The sequence below is a fragment of the Serinus canaria genome, chromosome 4 (genome assembly GCF_022539315.1).
Source record: "Serinus canaria isolate serCan28SL12 chromosome 4, serCan2020, whole genome shotgun sequence".
NCBI lineage: Eukaryota > Metazoa > Chordata > Aves > Passeriformes > Fringillidae > Serinus > Serinus canaria.
The window spans coordinates 25,105,465-25,126,697 of record NC_066317.1 but is presented as its reverse complement, the minus strand read 5'-3'; the positions used below and the strand labels follow the sequence as shown (position 1 = coordinate 25,126,697).

Sequence of the window (21,233 nt, the reverse complement as noted above, 5' to 3'; positions counted from 1 at the left end):
CAGTTCCAAAAGTGAAGAGGAAAGATTCATTGTGCATTTTGAGCATAGACTCTTACTTTTCTTTGATTTATAAAACATCAGCTGGTTTCAGTCCAGTATCAGAGTGCTTACACAATAAGACAGTCTTAATTAGTCATTTCAGTTTAAATTGGCTGAAGTTTTGATGTTAATTGAATTGTTTTCCCTTTGCAGGGACCTCAGGGACCTCCGGGACAAAAGGTATAGTATAAACAACAATGCTGTGAAAGCGATTATTCCTCCCGTGCCAAATTGCATGCAGAAGAGGTGAATGAGTAAGCTACTGTACACTGCATTGAGTCAATTAGCTTGGGTTCTGAATTTTGTTTTTGCAAAATGGAGCCATATAATGTGAGCCACAAGATTTCTCATTTCCCCCATCATAAGAAGTTCAAGCAAGGCAGAGCAGACTGTTTTCAATCTGTCTGCTTAACTCTCAGGTGAAAAGGTCACTATAATTTTCTCATTCATAGACTGGTACGATTAGGAAACCAAAGTTAAAACGTTGTGAAAGCTGGGGAGATAAAGTTTCTGATTAAATGCATGTCTCTACTCAAGTAGATCAGTGCCATATGACTAAAGAACTGAGCAGCTGAAACAAAGGATGTAGGTGTTGCTGATAAATAGTGCTTGGCCGGTGGTGTTCAGGTGGTCTGCCGGTGTCTTCCTGTTCCTTCGGTAACCTGAGACCTGACTTCCTGGGAATGCCTTCAGCCTTATTCACACTCATTAAAGCTGACTGCCTCAGTTTGATTGAGTGAGTTTAGGATTTATGGAATTCCACCATTAAAACAGTCCTCAAAATAGCAGCAGTAACAGCTAGCGAGTGGCACTTTTCCGGCATCTGACTCGTGTACCACCAAGGTGAGTAATTTTCTAGCTGATTTCAAAAGATCGAAAAGTTGTATGAAAGATATTTAATAAAACATCTGTAATTTGTATAAAGGAAAAAAAAAAGAGGAAGGGTAAGTAATATTGACATATGTGAGAAGGATGCCTGCTTTCCTTCTTCTGAGATAATGTTCTTTAGAATGAAGCATCTGTTAACATGAAACTTTTTAACAAAAGAAAGAAAAACCTGTGATATGTAAAAACATAATCCCAAAGTACTCAAATTGGTGGAATTTTGGCAGCTGTGGGCTGTATAGGGTTTGCAGGCTGAAGGAGAGGACTACCCTTTGTGTCTGGCAATGCAGGAATGTGGCTCATGTCTAAGTTGCCATTGCAAAGCTATACTCTGAGAATTGTGGAGGAGGATATTTTGCATGTAGAACATCAGCAAAACCCACGTGCTGATTAACTTTTGACTATCTGATAAACATTAACTTATCACAGCAGAATCAGCTTCATTTTACACTTTCTAACATCCTGTGTTTCATAAGAAAAATAATCAGCTGCCACTGAGAGGAGGGAACTGTTATACATAGGATAGTTTATTGAGGCTGATGGTTTAATGCCCTCCTGAGCTTTGCCCTCTGATTTTCTGGAAAAATGATACAGAGATGTGAAAGTGTTCACTCAGGCCCCTTTGCAGTAGCATAAAGCCATGGCCATGCATCCAGCAAAAAGAGACAACAAGGATGCCAAAGTGGAAGCTTTGGGAGAAAGGGGTGAGCACTGTGAGTCAAGGAGATAAGCTGGGATGTGTTGTATTATTTCTTACTGATTCAGAGCTCTGTTACTAGCTCTTGGAGGGCTCTTGAGACCCTCATGAGTTGGTTCCTTTTCCTGTTTTACAGGATTTCCCAACTCAATTGACAAATGTCTGCATCCATTCTGAACACATTTCCTTTGGGTGTTGGTGATGATTTTAGTGACACCTCTAAGCAAAATAGAGGGGGAATTGCCATGCAGCAATTCTTTCAGTTGCCTTGCTGAGCAGCACCATCTTTATAAAATAAGAGGAGAATGCTGTACAAGCAGATGCAGCTTTCCTGCTTTCCTCATGATTTGTGTTTTCACTGAGCTTCCATAGCAAGTTGCACAAGGTCCTTCAAAAAACTTATCCATCACATAGAAATGTACAGTATGAGAACGTTGTAAAAAAGATCCCTCCAATGTTATGTCATTGTTAATTTTTTTGTCCTTCTTTGTCACTTGTGTTTGGCCTGTATTGGCCTTTTAATTCTGACTGTGCTTATAATGGTGCAGTTTCAAAGTAATTTGTTCTTTCAGACTGAATCAGTGCATATTATCTCTTAAAAGCCTTGAGACTGATTGGTGCTACAAGTTACTGAGCTTGAATGATCCCTCTAGAAGCATTAATAGTTTTGTTCAGGTGCTATATTTGATTGCATGGGATCAGTCTCAAAACTTATTGAGAGCATTAAATGGAATAGCATTTTAATTCTAACATTTCTTGTGAAGCATCCACGACATTACAAAACATGAGCTTGAAGCTTGTTTCTGGAAAAGGCCATGCAGTCTTTAAAATGTACAACATGAGACTATGTCTAATTAGTATAAAATCTCCACTGAAAGGAGAGCTCAGCGTGGATAAAAATGAGTTCTTGAAAAATTTATTGCAGTTCCAATAAGCAAACATTCACCATTATTTCTAAGCACTGTATTATGAGATGAAAGGTTTCATGACCTGTTTAATTTGCTAAACACGGGCATCTGTTTCCCTCCAGGGTTCTGTCGGAGTGCCTGGTGTTCCAGGGAGAGATGGACAAGTGGTGAGTTCTCTGACTTTTTCAGCACTGCCAGTATTTATGTAGTGGATTAAAGCAATTTTGGGCTTGTTCACGTGAGCAATATGCAACCTTATATCCAGAACTGTGGTTTCCAATTGGCTTCATGGAAAAGAACATATAATGTGCTTTGTGCTCTGAAGTAATTTTTTTCTAGTTTTACCTGAACAAGCAGCAAATGTAATTAATTATGCTGAAAGTCTGGTTTTCAAATTTGGTGATGACTGATAGGCTGTAGAAAGAAATGCATATTGATAGTGTTTCTTGAGTCAGCATATTTACAAACAAAGGGTTTTTTACTTTTTGTTAACTCAGTCCCATAATGCAAAGACTTACATTGATACTGGATACTGATGTGGTGCCAATACATTGTTAATGCAACCTATAAATAGAGAAATAAAAAGAAATGGAAGTGCAGCCGGAGGATAACTTGAAATTGAATTTTGGGGATGAAAACACAGAGGAATAAATCAAACAGATATTTTTGAATACAACCAAGAGGAAATGCTAATTTAGGCAAGTCACTATCATAGTTTAGAATGGCCCTCCAGAAGGAGAGGTCATAATAAAGCAGCAGGGCTGTGTTACAGCATTGCTAAGGTTTCTTGGCAAATCTGGGTGATGAAGTTTAAATAGGATACCTCCTTGACTGTAAAGAGTATTATCCATCTGGTGTTCTCACAAGCCCTAGCATTCCTAGTGAACTTCAAAAGCACTGGCAAGGGATGCCAGAAAGAAAATGTATGATATATATGTTCACCAGGTTCAAGCAGCAGCAGATGGCAGTGTATAAGGGTTGTATTAGCCAATCCTCTCTTCTGCATCCCCCTCACCAAGAGCCCTAGGAATAAGTGTTGTTTCAAATAATTTACTTTTAGTTCTTCTCTCCTAAAAAAGAAAAAAAATAATGTATTCTTTCTAACAGCATAATACATAATATTAGACCTGTGTTTTCAGAGTGGTTATAAGAAATAATGTAATAATCATATATTTCACTTTGGTGATAGTGATAGGAATTTATTTTAAACTATTCTGAGTATTACAATTAATGTGAAACAACAAAATAAGAAATATTTAGAAAATATACATATATATAGATATACACACATATATATATTTAATACCAGAATTTATAAGAAAATACTATGAAACAAATTTGCAGTAAGTCATCAGATTTTTTCCTTCATATTTTATAACTGCATTCACTTGCAAGAGAAGTACTAGACAGTGCTTACCAACTGAGATGCTCTTGCTGTACATGATTCAAGTAATTTTTGTGGCGTGACTGAAAGGCCAGGGAAAATTTACTCTGTGGCATATCTGTAGGAATATGTAAGAAGACTGGATAGGTAAAGTTGGAAACTGCTTTGAATAGAACAGAACTGATGATTCATATTTTATTCAAGAACTTTATTTTTAATAGTAATCATGCAAACTCCAGCCAGAAAAATTCATTCAAATAAGCAGAAAAAATTGATATTAATGAAATGTGTCAAATGTGTGATTAATGTGTCATTTTGGGAGACGGGGAATTTTTTTAAGCTCTTTGGCAAGGTTGTTGCATGTCTATTTTTAGGAGACCACATACACTTATCTGCTGTCATGTTTCATGGGGCATAAAAGGAATGTGCAGTTGAAAATTATGGGAAAATGAAAAGCACATCTTTAAATGTTGGTTAATAATTTTAAATTGTGCTTTTAAAAAACTCCAAAATTTTCAATTTATGGGTTTCTATTTATTTGATTTACTTCAACATTCATCACATCTATAACTTCGCAGACATTTTAAAATTATTACCACTTTATTAAAGATGTCAGCGTTTTTTTTAGTGTAGCTGGACTGCTTTACTTTTTACCTTTAAAAAAAAAACCTGAATTACTAAAGGGAAACATAGGTACCAGGACAAAAACCACACAGCTAAAAATAAATTGCTGTTGCATTCTTTAGTTTGATTTCTCAACTGTTGGTCGATATTGACTAGAAACCACTTCCTTATTTGCAAAAAATATATCATTTTCATGTAACACTAGGCAGATGAAAGTTGAATGTTGCTATCTCTTTATTAAATGGATTAAAAAATTCTGTTAGCTTGGAAACAGTTGTAGAAATGAAGTTTAAACTGAAGCAGTGTTTTCTAAAGCTAGAAACTATAATGCAGCCTAGCAATCCCATGTTAATATTTTGCTATCAAAAGGTCAGTTCTTCCAATTTCTATGAAAAAACAGATTCTCAGTGCAGTGCAGCACACAAGATGTTGATGAGGACCAGAGTGGTGATTTTAAGAGTTGGGCTGTACTGTGAGCCAGCTGCTGGCACTTCTGGCTTTACTCATTCAGATTCATGGTGACTTGCAGAATAGCTGGGTTCAACTTGCATGTGTGATGCGAGTCATCCCCTCTTTACAAGTGGCGTAGTTAAAGGATCTTACAAAAGCCTTACTGTCTTGGTTGCCTTTTGGTCAGTGAGCTCTCTCTGTCGGACAGCAGCATGTGCAGTGCACAAAGTTCCAAGTTAATATTTTTCCTTGGTTTAAAAGGCAGTGAGTGTTAAGCACTTGCTTAAAATTTAGTGTGTGAATGCTTTTCTCGTTTGGACAATGAAGTGTTTTTCAGCCGATGAATGTCAGCAGTGAATTAGCTTTGCTCTGTCCTCAAGCAGCTGAACAAAACAGAGTTAGGTAATTTCCATCATCTGTGTGCCTCTGTAATTTTCCTTTTTCTTTGTTTTCACCTCTTCTTTAATTGAAATACTGAGCTATGGGAGATGATTGACAAGTCTGACCATAGGTCCGGGAATGAGATCATAAATTCTGAGTGCACTTACAACAGTCTTTTAATCCCTTAACATATGAACCCCTTGTCTTAGACAGTCTCTAGATATTAGAGTAAGTGTAATTTTACACAACCCACATGTTTTTGCAGGACTGTTAACTAGCAGATTTTTCTTGTATTTAGAGTAGCAAAATCACTGCCATAAAACCTTCACACATTCGGCCAAATCCAGTGAAACATTGCAGGTAGTCTTGCAAGGACATTTACAGTCTTCATTTGTTCCTACACTCGAGAAACGACAGCAAGTTTATCTTGAGAACAGTAACTGGAAAGGAGCTGCTTAATAATACCTGCAGCTGAAAAGAGTGTTGTTTTTGGGATGGACCAAAACCTGCTGAAATAAGGAATCTTTCTGAGTGCTCCTTTTCCTTTGCAGACTGTTGTGCAATCCACAGGTTTCTTTCTGTCACGATGCGATGGCAGATAAACTTCCCTTTCTCCATCCCTGGCAGAAGCTCCTCAGGCACTTGAAAAGTACAGAAAAGCATTGGTTCTGCATGGAGCTAGGAGGGTGCAGTGATCTGAGGATATCACATCCCTACATTAATCATGTTGAAATGGCCACAAAGGGCTTCTTGGAAAGTTAAAGTCTGCAAGTATAGAATATATATTCTGGTATTTGTTAAGTGGTGCTGATTTGATAAGGGCTGTCAATGACTGCAGCAGCACACAAAGAGAAAAACAGAGATTCCTTAAGTTAAGATGGTGTTTGGCCTGAAGGAACCCAGTTTCTGGAGTTTGTGCAAATAACTCTTTTTGTTATAAATAAGAGTTTGCCTGGAGTGCATAAACCCCTCGCTCTGAACTTCCATAAATGGCTTTTTCTTACGTAGTACTTGATATTTTGGTGGGGTTTTTTGTAAGGGTATATTGAAAACAGAATGAGTGGTCTGGATAGATCCCTTCATTTCAAATTCTTCTTAGATTTGCAATAGCAATATGATAGACCTCAGAACAATTTTCCTTCATATCAGTAGATTAAGAGTCTGGGTATGCTCATTTCTTACTGCTTTCTTCATGCTTTTCGTTTCTCTAATTTACATGTATTTCCTTATTACTGTATACAGTGCTGTGTGGGAACACATTTGGAAGGTGGCAGTATCAAATTTCTTCAGCGAAATGAGGAAGGGTATGCATGTACTAACATTTTGTTAAATAAAGGGAGGAAACATTATAAATGTAGTTCACAAATTCTCAGACAGGTTTGCAGGCCAGCTGAGTCTTGTTGAAGAGCCTTTCCACTTCATTTCAGTTGGTGAGTGGGCCAGGAGAGATTTCCAGTCCTTAAACAAACAATTTTAAGTTACTTTTGAGGGACACAAGAATCCAGTTGAAAGGAATTGAATTCAACCCTGGTTTGAAATGGAAATCGTAGTAACATATCTGAAAAACTCTTTTTTACCCTCTGTCCTCATCTATGTATTTTAGAGTAAAATTAGAGTGGATTAAGTCTGGGGCCTCTTGTGTTTCCTTATCCTTAAATTGATTACATTCTAGTGACTGAAAAATATAGCAATACTGACAGCCTTTCTTACAGGGTGAGGTGGATATCAACCAGCTGGTGTAGAGGGTTATTGCATCTCCCCAAAACAAAACCTGTTTCAGAACTGCAGCCTCTGGGCTGTTTCCCTATTACAAACAAGAAAGGCTGGGGCCTCCAGCCATGTTGTTTTTAGCTGATTAATTCTGGATATGAAGGTATATGCCTCAGGGGCAGAAAGCACTCCAGTGAGGAGAAGCATGCTTTCAACTGCCTCACCTCCTTTAATATGGACTCTGGTGGGTAATACATTTTCTGACCTGTTATGAAGTAGATTTTATGAGTTCATATTGACAGATTTCTTTCTCATATTACCAGCAGAGCCCAAGCAATGCTCTCTACACCTGAGTACTCACCAAATTCAGATTCATCCTACCACAAGAGCACCTGAGGAAGCTGCTACACCTATTTATTGAGCACAGTGCTGAAAGTTTTCTTTGCCCAAATACAGGAAAGAGTTAGGGGGTTGGTCAAGTTACACAAAGGCAAGATAAAAAAAAACTTCTTATGAAAAAGAAGTCAAGGGTTACCTAAATAGCATTTCAAATGCAATATTTGCATGTTTATCAATGTGGGGCATGATGTTTGTGCATCTGGTAGTTTTGTTGCTGCTTTGGTGCAGCAGAACCTTGATAGAGAGAGGATGTTCAGATAGGATTATGCTGGTACCCCAGCATCCCACGAAGCTCTTGCTCTTTCCATCACAGTGTCAGTTCAGCTGCACATTGTTGAGGTGGCCTTTGGAAATCACAGCCCACCTCAGTGCCAGGAGGGAGAGTTTTATTTTTATTTTGGTCTGTCATGGTAGTTCCACACGGTGCTTGTTGCATAGGACAGCTTCTGCAGTGTGGTTTAGCTGAGAATAGGAATGCAGAAGGGCAGAAAGGGCAAGTAACAATTGCTTTAAATTGTACTGAGACACCTCACTGTCCAGCCCTTTTAGGGAAAAGTTCCAAAGGGATTGTCTGAGGGTACCTTCACACAATGTCTCTGGGTCTTACATCTTTTTCTTGTGTGATGGTGCAGTTTAGCCCTCATAAATTCTCTGACTGGGATCATGGGTTGGGTTTTATAGACACTAGAAAGTTTTAGAATTATTGCCATCACTCTGTTCCTGAGCAATAATTTCTCAGGGGTTCATGACTGGAGAAGGGCGAGCTGTGAGCTAAAGTTAGATGTACTACAGAAAAAATTACTCTTTAAGTGGGAAAAACACTGTCGAGGCCACTCTTGGAGTACTGTCTGCAGTTGTGGGCTCCTCAGTGAAAGAAAGACATGGACATACTGGGTAGAATCCAAGTAAGGGCCTCAAAGGTGATCTCCAGAAGTGCCTTCTAAGTTCAAGCATTCTGTGATTCTATAAAAGAAGAGATGAAAATATGCTGCCTTGGTTTGAAACCTAGCTGATGTGCATAAGACAATTGTTTCTGCAACCTAACAGCTTTGCTGTGAATGCAATTGAAGACTACAATAGCAGTCAGGAAAGACATTAGCCATGGCCTAGTGAATGTAAAAAACATGTGACATTGAGGATTTAGCTTTATAGCTTCTTCCATTTTATCAGGTTGAAAAGCAGTCTGATTTAAACTGTTGTGTTGAATGACATTGTTGAGTGTCTGGTGTTGCCTTGCATGCATCACTCCTTGAACAGCAGGGTCATCATCTTCAGCCTCTTAAAGGTCAGCTGTGCTTTTTGCTCATCTCCAAAACACCAACCTGGGGAGCTGAAGTGTACTTATACAGCATTTTACACTCCAGATTTACTGTTAACAGCATTTTGCACTCTGGTTTTAATACATGCTTTTAGTAATAAATAGATAAATTTTTAAAAAGTAACTAAACAGAAGAAAAATAACTAACTATAGTTCCTAACAGAAATATTTTAAATTATTTTCATGCCAAGAATAAAAATAATTTTTTGGGATGAACATGTCTAAAATGACACAGTATCTGAGTAGGGAAGAGCTGTCAATCTACTCATCTGCAAAAGTTACCAGCTCCTTGCTTCATAACTACTTTGAGCAAAGCATTTTTATTTTTGTTTTCTAGTTTGGTTTTCTTGTTTATTTTGGGGGTTTTATGTTAAGGCCTACTGGAATTGTAAAAATATTGCACATAAAGCCAGACTGCCATGCCTACAAGACATGCAGAGTGACAAAGGGAGGCTCCCTGGCACAAAGCTTGTTTAGCTGTGCACTGGGAATGTTCATCAGGGCTTCTACATAGAAATCTTATGGGCTGTACATTTTCACTTCTTTTCACTGATTCTTTTTACACACAAGAAAATAAAGGTCTAAAATAGGGAAAGGAATATTTTCCCTGTTCTTCTGAACACTAGAAACAGAATGATAATGACTTAAAAACATAAAGGCACAGGGTCATTTCTGTGTTATCCTTCTAGGTTTGCCTTCAGTCTTTCCCATTCCCAGAGCTAGTTTCTGCACTTCAAGTATCTCTGCCTAGTACTTGCATTACTGTAGGAGTAGTGCTGAGCATAGCAGAGTTGCATATAGGTCAGAAATGCAATTGCTGGGATGAATGGGGATTTACTATGACTGGCTGACAGGCTGAGGTTTTCACTTTTCCCAAAGAAAATAATTTTTTTGTTCTGTTTTTGCGGTCTCCTTTTTGTCACAGCAGTAGCCCTCTGCATCCATAGCACTGATATGTAAACCTGTGAGGAAAGTACAAGCTTGGAACTTCAACCTTTAGATTAGAGATTTAAGCCCCTGAAAGCATCAGCCGACAGCAGCTGTTTGAAAATGAAGAAGCAAGCGTGTTTGGGGTGTGGGGATGAGGAGAAACAAGTGTATATTCATGGGTCCCTTCTGCTTCATTTTGTCAACTGGCAATTTTCTTCAAGAGCCTTTTAGGTCAATCCTTTAGGACACTCACACCTAATCTCCAACAGCTTCAAATGCTGAGCACTCAAATATCAAATGCCTGTGCCACTTTCTCAGCCTCACAGCTACTGTAGTACAAAGGGGCCTTGAGAAGGGGCTGACACAAGTGACTGTTTAACTCCCTGAGGGCTTTATGGTACCTAACATTTTTTGCTCTGGCTTGGAAAATGCCTCACTAGAATTGTGCTAGAACTTTGATGATTTTGGTTTGTTTTTTGAAACAGTGCAAGTCTTGAGGAAATTAAAATTTAATTAATGATTCCGTTGCCTAATTTAGAAATACAATGGAACTTGCTTTCATGGACAATAGGGTTAATACATCTATGATTAAATCTGCCTGCAGAAGTAAGAAAGATAAGTTCTAAATAGGAGAGTTCTGTGGAGGACTAGAAAATGTCTTGTTGTGTTTGGAATAGCCTTTATCTTAACACCTCTCTAACTTTTGAGTAGAGGATTGGTTCATCATGTGTACTAAATTTCAACACTGTGTGAAAATTGCTCACTGAGTTACTGATAGAAATTACTGTTCCAAATGTGATTGCTATGTTAGCTATTGGATTTAACTTTTCCACATTTTTCTACACTCAAATAGCAAAGGGCAGGCTTTTAGAAGGACCAAGCCGCAGACTTTTAAAAATCTTTCTTTGGCTTTTATTTTCATGTGCTTTGCCATGTTGGAAGTATCATGCAGTTCTCTATGTGAGTGTTATCAAAGGTATTTCTTGTGAAACTGAGATGTACATCTGCAGAAGATTTTACATAGTAAGCCATAAGCTCTAGTTGTTTTACCATAAAGTCTAACATTATTTTATCTAAAATGAATATCTGTCATTTTCCCATAAATATGGGATATAAACACTAAAATATATTTTTAGTTTTTTTTGTTTAAGTTGTTTTTTTTCTTGTTGGCTTCTTTTCTTTATTTTTAAAATTGAAGATGGGAGAGAAGATTGAAAATAAGTGTTATTTGCTGATTGACTCATGAAAATAATTTATGACTCCTTAAACTGTAGAAGAGTAATACACTACCCATTGAACATACCCAAAACTTGGAGCATTGATGTAATGCTGACAGTTTTTAAATCTTTTAAAACCACTTTTCAACCACTGGTATAAAAAATGGATAAGCAAAGTATATTTAAAAAATTGAAAAGCTCTCTGCTTTACCAAATTCTTCCATTTCTGAAACAGGCCCTTCTCATTTTTTTTCATTATCTGTTTTCCATCTGAGACCAGAAGCACAAATGTCAAAATAAATTAAGACAAGCCTTTCTTGCAGCATTTCTAAGTTGAAGAGAAGAGGAAAGCATTGGCAGTCTTGCTGGGAAGACTGTGCTTTTAAGGCTAATTGGACAGATTTTAGGAATCAGGAGTCACAGGTCTCCTTCCTGTTTAGTGTGACATCTGTGTGTTTCCACCTATTTCAGAAGAATCATTTCTTACCTTACATGGGTTCGAGTTAATCCACCCTAACTGACAAAGTAAGTCATTTTAGTGCCCAGCTGTGGACTGCATCTTTGCAGAGTCTTTTAAAATTGTGCTTATCATTACTGACCCATTCTGAGAAGGTTTATATATTTCATCATGTCTTTCTTAACTTCATCTTTCTTTTTCTTTGCCTTTAGGGTGAACCTGGTTTGCCTGGCATAGCAGGAGAGAAGGGAGAAGCTGGGCTCAAGGTCAGTATTGAAAAGGAATTAAAAACGGAAGCACAGAGCATGTGAGTGCATATTGTAGATGAGAGTTGTGCTTTCCAACTTGGGTTTATATTCTGACTGGCTTTTAATGATCTGCTCCCTCCAGTGATCAGTGTAAGAGGCTTTACACATCTCACCATAAAGAAGCATTTTCTTCTGCTGTGCATGTATAATTCCAGTCGGTGGCACTGATTCATAGGCATCCACTGCCAGCTGAATGCAACATGCCTGCAAGTGTTTGGGAATTTGGGGACCTTTTCAGAAAGGCTTTGTTTATGCCCCTTCAATGTGTTTCAGGCTTCTTTTCAAGAGCTGCTGTGGTCAGTTTTTTGACAAATGTCAGGGTGAAGTCTTGAGGGCTGATCCTGCTATTCTGGAAGTTAGCAACAAGCCTCATTAGGAGCATGTCTCAGCCTGTGTTTGTTACATCAGAATGACTCTTTGCACTTTATTGTTCTGTAGTTTGTTCTGATGTTTTAATATTGAGCAAGTGAAATAGAACATAAAGCTTATGATGATAGCTTCATTTAAAAGAAAACTTGACATGTCCAGGATGATGGGATCTGTGGGCCTCTGGGAGGGGGTAATGCTAGTTTCTAATCCCATCAGCTGCGAGTGAGCATCCCTGGTGCACATGTGCTCCTCAGCTGATTCTGTGCATCATGCTGCTGCTGACAGACATGCAAGGCAGCCTCTTTACATTTACTGACTGGCTGCTTGTCCATCAGGAATGAAAACAAACCATTTGGGAGCATGACCTTTTCTTACTTTGTACAGAGAAGAAGCCAAATTATGGCAGTTGATGCTTCATTCGTATTCACAGCTGTAGTCCCTGAGTTGCCTAGCGACTGCCAGCCATCAGAAGGGGCACAGATGAGCCAGAGTGCAGCTCTGAGCCACAAATGCAGAGATGAGCTGTCAGGGTCAGGCTGGCGTGCAAAAGTGCTTTTGCAGTTTCTCGAGCACGTTTTCATTTTGAAAAAAAGTAATGGCTCTAAGCTAGCTTTTTGTTACAGGGATTGTTACAGAGAATATAGAGAGCACTGAAGGCTCTTAACTCTGGAACAGTCATGAATTTGTTCAGGACACTTAAAGGCATTTTCTCTCTCTTGAGGAATCTTCTGAGCCGTTGACAGAATCATGAGACTTCCCCTTCACATTCAGACTTTTTGTTTCTTTTGTTTGTTCCCAAAACAAGGAGAACCACATATAGGAGCCACCTAAGTCCCTGCAGGCTGCTTTTCAAAGATGTATGCCTCTTTGTCAGAGTGTAGGACAAAATAGAGAGAGAGAGGTCTTCACATACAAACTATTGAAGCTTTTAAAAAAGAATGTTGAAGTTGTATTGTCCATTGAGATCTGTTGAATTTACATTTTTTGTTGCCCATTGGAGATTTTCTTGTTGTATTGTGTCATCTGAGACGTTGTCATGAGTAGTGACATAATTATTAGTAAGGATAGAAATGCTAACATTAGTAATAACTAATGACAGTAAAGCTAACACTCAGTGCTAACACTCAGATTTCTGCCTGAGTTAGTAACTTATGACTTCTTTGCCTCAACTATTTTCCTTAGGGTGACCCTGGAGAAAGAGGAGAAAAGGTGAGATGTTTCATTTCCTTTGTTGTGGTTCTTTTTTGGGTTACTTGCTTGGAGTGCACTGATCCTGAGTTTAAAAATAAAAAACCACAGCTCCTACCTAGAACTTAGGTTGCACAGTGCAGCCTTTCCAAGGGTCAGATAATACCTGCTAATGGAAGTTATTGATCTGTGATTACTGCAGTGGGATTAGTCACAGAGTGGAGTGATTGTGTGTTAAAGGCTGCACAGATGAGCAGTCAGGCAACTAATCCTAACTGTGGTGAGTCTCAGAAAATGATGAGCCTGACTGAATAAATTAGAGATCCACACATTTCTCATTGCTTGGTTTTGATGCTCTGACACCTGTGTGGAATAAAGCAGTTAGGTAACAGAATGGTAAAACTACACAGATTCTAAGTGATACCTGGATAACAAGCTCTCCACGTACTAAAAATAAAAATGGAAATGGAATAAAAAATAAAAATTGAACAAAAAATAAAAATGGAATGCTCCATTTGTGTTTGGGTCAGTTTGAGTAAGAGCAAGGGAGTCTGCCCCCACGATCTCCAGCGATGCTGTCTGGAGAGGCACACTGATGGGGTTCTTACTTGCAGTCAGTTGCTAAGAAATTGCTTCTCTGATGTCCAGTCACAGCAAGGCAAGACAAGGGGATGGAACAAGCTCCATGCTGCAGAAGGGGAGTATAATTCTGCTCTTCCAGGCATAGTGGCTGGAAGGAGCACAGGGAGTTCAGAGCTGAGCTTCGTCACCTGCTCACAGGGGCAGTTTGAGAAATAGCATAAGCCTTATTTTGGGTAGGAATCCATGCACAGCCTCATCTTCTGCAAGTATACTGAGCTTATGTTTAAAAAGTTTTGTACTGAGCTGCAATTTGCTTTTGAGAAATGTTTACCTGCGTCTTTGCAGCTGCAACTGAATTTCACTTCCAGATCCACGTAAATCTGTGCAATAGCAGCTCTAAGCATGCTTTGCCAAGGCTTTTAATTTCACATTTTCAAAAGCACCCCATAAAAATAATCTAGGGAAATCTTGACAGTCTGTACCTCACATGTAGAACTATGTAATCATGAAATATGCATAATGAAATAATTTATTTTGTTAAAATTATATTTTTAAAGTACTTCAGTAATGCTTAGTTTGTCTTCAGACATAAAGGGAATAACAATGAATTTTATTGTGTGGTGAATTTTTGTTACTTAAAACCATTCTATTTTTCCATAATTATCCTTTGTCTTTTTCTAAAAAGTGTAGTTACAGATCCCCTCAATAAGTTTATCACGGTAGTGAACTTGAGTAACGTTCTTCAGTGTTATTCTTCCATGTTTCATGTATGTTTCCTTAATTGAAGTGCTGCTAGATTGTTAGCTGGTTCCCATTGTAGCAGTGGCTGTGATGTATAAATTGCTGAGTCTTCTCCAAAAGGATTTCACATAAAGGTTTTCAGAACAATATGACAGATACTGAAATAATGTTATATGAACAATACTACTGGTTATCAGACCAAGGCCAGAATTGTGGTTTTAGTCTGCTTAGGCTCTGGTTTTATCTATATTTTTGGCATTTTAAATGCTTATTGCACTTTACATGAACCTCAAATCCCACAGAAATTTTTAGCCCGTATTCTTAACATAAACCAACATATAACATATTTGATGTAGTTTGGACTTCTTATATGGTTTCCATATGACTAGGTGGAAATTAGGTCTTTTTTATAGATAAATATTGTGACATTTTATTTAAAAGTGTTGGGACTTTTTTGAGTAGAAAATGTCTACTCAGCAATGAAAAGGTGTTATCTGAATGTCATTTTTTTAAGAAAAACAGTGCATAGAAGTTATGTAGAGATAAAGTCATTTGGTAGCTCCTTGGAGGATGACATTCAGTAATTTTTTTTAGTTTGTGAATCATTCATGAAGGACTTCAGACTCAGAGAGTGTGTGCTATAAATTACTTGAGAACCTCAATAAAAACTACTGGGATTGTCTCTGTCATCTGAACTCTATTAGATGCATCTAGGTGAATGTGTCTGTGTTGGGAGGAAAAATGTATTTGTAATTTAAAGTGCTGAATCATCATGAAATCATTAAATCATTCCTTCCTTGCTAAGCTGCAGGGAACTGAGAAAGATGGTAGATTATAGCAGCAGGTATTTTGATGCTTTGTGGTGGGACTTTTTTACAGATCTGTGAGAGGGATTGCAGTTATAGTGAAGTCTGTGTAAGACATAGCCACTTCCTGACCATGTCACAGAGACTGACTATCTGATGAACAAAATCAACTTGCATTGTTAATCATGTTCTGCATACTGTGTGCTTACAGAAAATCATTAAAATGTAATGTGTGTTTCAATTGTAGGGCGATGCTGGTGAGAATGGACTGAAGGGTGACACAGGAGAAAAGGTAACTCTTCTTAGCAGAGAAGAAAATGTGTGCCTTAGGCATGCTTATAGTATAACCAAATAAAGAAAATAGTAATTTTTTCAAAAGAAAAATGCATTTTGAGATGATTTTTTTTTTATAGGTGAGTGATTTGGTTGAGTTCACTTTTATGAACAGCAGGAAAATTTTCACTATTCTGTCCAACTGTGCATAAGATTTCTAGGGCTACAGCAGTAGCCCTAGTATAGAATGTATCAGCATGGTTCTAGCTAGCACTCCTCTTTGTTGAAATTTGCATCATACAGAAGCTTTGGTCACAACCTGCCAGCTGGAATTGCCCCTTTGAATTACAGCCATGTTTTCTGGTGTACCCTTTATCTTTCCCCCTTCTGGGTTTCCATCAAAGAGTGGGACCAAACCAATATGGGACAAAAATTGTGGTATCGTGATAGGCAGCTTCCCTCCCAAACTGGCAGCTGGAAAATCAAGATTTGATGATAAACACACTTTAAATCTTTATTCCAAATGACATCAACAATAACCTCACTTTATACCTTCTTCGTTCATTGTTGCAGAGTATGAAGATGTTGTAGAAATCCCCAAAAAATAGATTCTGTCAAAATTTTTGTTTTCCTGAGTTTTATTTTATGTGAGACTCACGCTCAGAAAATTAAACTGGAACTTTCAGTGTGGTTTCCTTACAAAAGCCAATCTTTAGCAGTCAGGGTAAAGGCTGTGTTGCCCATGAGAAAGGGTCTGGCATATTGATCTCTTCTGGCCATCAGTTTTGAACTGATATGCTTCTAAAAACCATTTATTTTAATGACTACGCTTGGGCAGAAACATAAACATTTCTTCTTGTACCCCTGCATGTGTGATGCTTAATCAACTTACAACATTTCAGTTCAAGGAGAAATTTATGATGGATTTATCAAACTGGTAAGGAGTGCATGCAAATCCCTCAGGAGCTGTCATTTGGGTACAGTAAATCTGTACTTTGAAGAGCACAAGGATTTTAAGGCACATTCCAGAATCAGCCATTAAAAATAGACATTAGATTTAAGAACAGTAAGTTACTTGATTTTTGGAGTTAATTTAAATAACACCTTATTTGCAGTCATGCTTATTAATAGAGATGAAATTCTTAAGAACCTTATTTACTTACTTACACGATGTATGCTGGTAACATAATCTTGATCCACTCTTACGTGATTTAAGAATATAATCAGCTCCAAGTATAAATTGAGATTGTTGTTCAGATAGATAGTTCTACAACAAGTAAATGGTAAGGCTAAAATCTCTCTAGGAAGCCTAGTGCAGCTTCACCTGTTGCTTTTCTACTTCATTAGCCATGAGGATGAGCTTGCATGCACAAGGATGCCCATATTCCCTGTGCTCAGCAGCGTGCACACTCCCCCCGTTTGGGATCCTTTCTGAGGAAAGAAACAAGTTCTCTCCTTCTTTCAGTGGGAGATCCTTTATGCTCAAGTATAAAGTTTTAAATATTGCTGTGTGAACTTTCAGCAGCTAGGCAGTCAATTTGGGATCAACCTGTGGAAAGCAGAGGTTCTCAGGAGACTTCTTATATTGCTGTATATGAAGAAATTTCAAGACACCTCCTCAATTTCATAATGCAGAAGTCTCCCATCTCTTCTAGGTTTTATATTATTTTCAGAGGTGGTGTGGTGACATAGGAATATATTCTGTTCATTTGGAGTGCACTGCTTTAACCATAATGGATTAGGGTCCTCTGCATTCATTTTTGCCAGACTTTCCAGAGCTGTGACTTCATTGACTTTCAGTATTTTTTTTCTTTTTCCCTACCTACAAGACAATCTGCCACCCAGAAGAAAAAGATGCAGCTCTTAGAGGAGAGCTGCAGCCTAAAGCTTCTGATAGGTAGCTTTGCAAACAGCACTTTCTAGAGAGCCTACAAGGGTGGTTTCTGACAGATAATTTAGGAGTAAGCATTAAACTGGTGTCATTACTTTACACTTGAGCTACTTAACAGGGTCTGTATTCTTTCCTGTTCTTCACCGTAGGAGGAAGTTTTTGCTTAGGAGATCTAATCCGTAGTCCATAAAACTTAAATACATTTCTCTGAAAGCTTAGAGTTTCTGTGAGATAAAATTTTATTCATGTGGTGGGAGAGTAAGATAGCACATGACAACAGATCCAGACTTGGTTTAGGAGCAGGTTCCTGTTTGTGAAAAAAAAAGGAGCTTTGTTCACTGAACTGCTGTACCTAGTGACACTCAAAAATAAGCACCTGAGTCCTTAATTCTTAACCCGAGACTACAGAATTAAAATGTCTCTGTTGAGTTGTTGAAGACAGTGTCAATGCCAAGCTTGAGTTCTTGCTTCTGTTCTTCCACTGTAGCCTTGGTCCCTAGAAACTACCGAGGATTTTCCTTCTTTATACATGTTCCCCTGCTAAAGTTTATTTGCAAACTGTCTTGACTCAGCAGTGAATTGTGAACATACTGTACTGTAATTTTTTCTTTGATCTAATTTTTATTCTTGCATGTAGGTGGATTATAAATATTTTGTGTCTTATCTTCCCCATATCCATCATTGCCCTTTGAAATATTTAAACATTTAATGTGTCTTACTAGTTGCTTTGGCCCTTTATAGCTATGAAAGGTTCTTGAGGCTTTCAGTTGCACATGCTTGTAGGGGATATTAGCAGTGTCACTCACACGTGTCTATTAAAATGAGGCAGCTCAGCTTTCCATGCATGTATCAATCTCATCATACTGATTTTTGTGTTTTCTTCACTCACTGCAAGCTGCAGTAACTGTGTATTCCTATTTTTCAGAGGCCAGTGAGCATGTTAACCAGCACAATTTAATTGTATAAGACCATACCAAAAAGATGCCATGCCCAAACCATCTGTAAAGCTATGGCATTCACAGAAACATCAGGAATGTTGTATAAACATTTATACTCTGCTTATATATATCTCTGCTTCTGTCTTACCTATGTAAAGCACTGTCAGGCTGCTCAGAGCTGGAAGTTGCTGCTATGTAAAACTTGCTGCTTTCAGTGAACAATGTACATTTATTCTGCATAATGAATAATTAAACATTTTTTCAAATAGAAGCATGCTAGTCATCTTCAGTAGTACATAGCCTAACTAGCAAACTTTTCAGTAGGTTTTTTTTCTTTGGCATATTGTTCAAGGTAAAAAAAAACAACTGATCATCTGTCCTGTGCATATCAGTGCCTGTGAAATCCAGTCAACCCACTAAAATATAGGCAAATATTTTTGAGTCTAGATGTCCTCTCAGAACACAGACCTTTCCTGAATATGTAAAATTACCATAGCTGTCTCATCATGTAAAGTATAGCCCTTCATGCATTAATTTATCCATTTAAATACCCTGGAGTGTTGAGGAAATAAAGCTATGACCTGTCCTGATAGAGATAAACTCATAGGTCAATGGGGTTTTTTGTCAATGTGAATCTTCATTAGCACAAAAAATGTTCTCATTTGAGTCTTGACTCTTGCCATCTATGAAATTAGGTCAAATGGTCACTCATATTCTTTGTAAATAACATTGAATTATTTTTAATGTAGATCAGCAATTTAGAGATGTCAAAGTATGTCCCATATTCTGGCTGTGTGAAGTACATTTATACAACATCTGCAATTATTAGATCTACATTATTAGTTGTGAAATTTGAAGTTAACTATAATAGGTGTTTGGGTGAGTGAAGCTAAATCTCTCTCTGCATGGTCTTGAAAACAACACTGCTCTTTTTCTGAATCACACTGATGTAATTAATTTGTTAAATGCCTATGAAGCAGCACAGAAAACAGGCAATCTTGCTATGCAGTTATTTTGCTATATAATGTTGCTGTACTCTTACATGATTTATGTGCTTCCTGGAAAATAGTTTATGTAGTAAGAGTGATTATTTCTTGTGGATTTTGTATCAGGGAGACCCTGGCTCTTCTGCGGCTGGAATTAAGGTAATGGAGTTCTAAAGAACTTGTGCAGGGAGAAGAGGGGTGGTTGGTCCATGGTACTTCACAGTGTCACATTTTGGGTATCATTAATGTTACAGGATTCCACAGCTCCATCTTTAATTCATTTTCTCAGATCTCATGTCTTCAATCTGTTTTCTTGTAGGGTGAACCCGGTGAATCTGGGCGGCCTGGACAAAAGGTACTGCTTGGAAATGTTCAGTTTCCCTTCTCTGCTGGATTTGTGATAAATGATGTTACATCTGTGTTACCAGGGGCACTTACCTGCACTGGGATGAGTCTGAGGCAGTACAATATAGCGGCCCAAGGCTGTACACATTTGGTTTATTTTTTATTTTAGAAAGGCACAGGAATGATGATACTAATTAACATGAAGAGCAATTTTGACTAACCCACCTTCCCTACTAGCCCCAGCACACTTCTTGCATTGAACGCTTACCCTGTTGCAGCTAGTGAGACTAACAAAGAATGGCTCTGCTCCTTGGGTCATCACAAGCTAACCCTGCATGTTTGACTATTAATCTTTAATCTGTGGTGCAGTGTTGGATCTCATCAGGAAGGAAGTAAATATTGGGTGGAATCCCTTTCACCTACACCTGTGAGGGGAATCAAGCCATCAGTGTCACACAGTGTGTTGGGAAGGACACAGACCAGGTAATGCTGCTCTGTTCTCCCTTCCAGTGAAAGAAACTCCCCTGGGTGCTGTGTGGCTGAGGCTGCTTCTGCAAGGAAAGGTCCTGCAGGAGTGACAATAACAGTACTGCACGAGGCCCTGTGCAGCTGGGGATGTGCTCTTTGAATGCACAGTACATCAAACACAGCAAAGGCCGTGCCTTTCAGCTGCCTTTCCTGAGAGTAGGGGGCAGGCCCTGCAGGGAGAGTAGAGAGACAGTGAGAGAAATGGATTTGTGCATTGCAATATTTGGGTTCCCTCTGGAGCCATTGGCACTGTTCTTGCCCCTTATAACATTGAAAATTTTCCACTGCACACTGCTACCAGAGTTGAACAGAGTCCTTCTGCCAGCTGAGCTATCCAGACAGACAGTCAAGAACTAAAATTCTATAAAGTGGATGGCAAGACAAACATTTTCTAATACTCAAGATATTCTGGTAACTAAGCAAACCCCCAAACCACATATAAATAAGAAATAAATAAGACATTAAGTATTTTTATTTAAGAAATTATAACTCTCATCAGAGACTAAATAAAACTATTATGCTTGCAAATGCAGTTCCTTAGTAAAGTGCAGTTTTAATTAGGAAAGGTAATCAAAGTAGTTTAAAGCTATCTAATCCACAGAATCACTCAGTGTGTGCATTCTGCAGCATGTGCTTTGCTTGGCTAATAAACTAGAAAATGCACTTAAGTGCCTGTGGAGATTCAGACTCTCATTAAGTGGCTGCCATGGAGGCAAAACTAGCAGTGATTTATCAGCAGGCTCCTGGTTCTCAGTCTCAGGCACTCAGATTTGATCTAATTCAAGCAACATGGAGAAGTGAGAGGTATGCAGGTCAGACTTTCTATATTCTCACCTTCTTTTTGACACCAGAGGGGGGCTTGGTGTCTTCCTTCCATTC

General features: G+C 38.3%; 1 protein-coding gene across 1 annotated transcript in view; it reads left to right on the top strand.

Annotated features, from left to right (window-relative positions):
• The window catches only part of COL25A1 (collagen type XXV alpha 1 chain), a 291,662-nt gene that overhangs the window by 222,306 nt on the left and 48,123 nt on the right, over window positions 1-21,233 (top strand). The window contains exons 11-17 of the mRNA XM_050974011.1: window positions 193-219; window positions 2,652-2,696; window positions 11,612-11,665; window positions 13,259-13,285; window positions 15,641-15,685; window positions 19,608-19,640; window positions 19,801-19,836. Of these exons, the coding sequence (XP_050829968.1) occupies window positions 193-219; window positions 2,652-2,696; window positions 11,612-11,665; window positions 13,259-13,285; window positions 15,641-15,685; window positions 19,608-19,640; window positions 19,801-19,836 (267 nt within the window). The remainder of the gene's footprint in view (window positions 1-192; window positions 220-2,651; window positions 2,697-11,611; window positions 11,666-13,258; window positions 13,286-15,640; window positions 15,686-19,607; window positions 19,641-19,800; window positions 19,837-21,233) is intronic.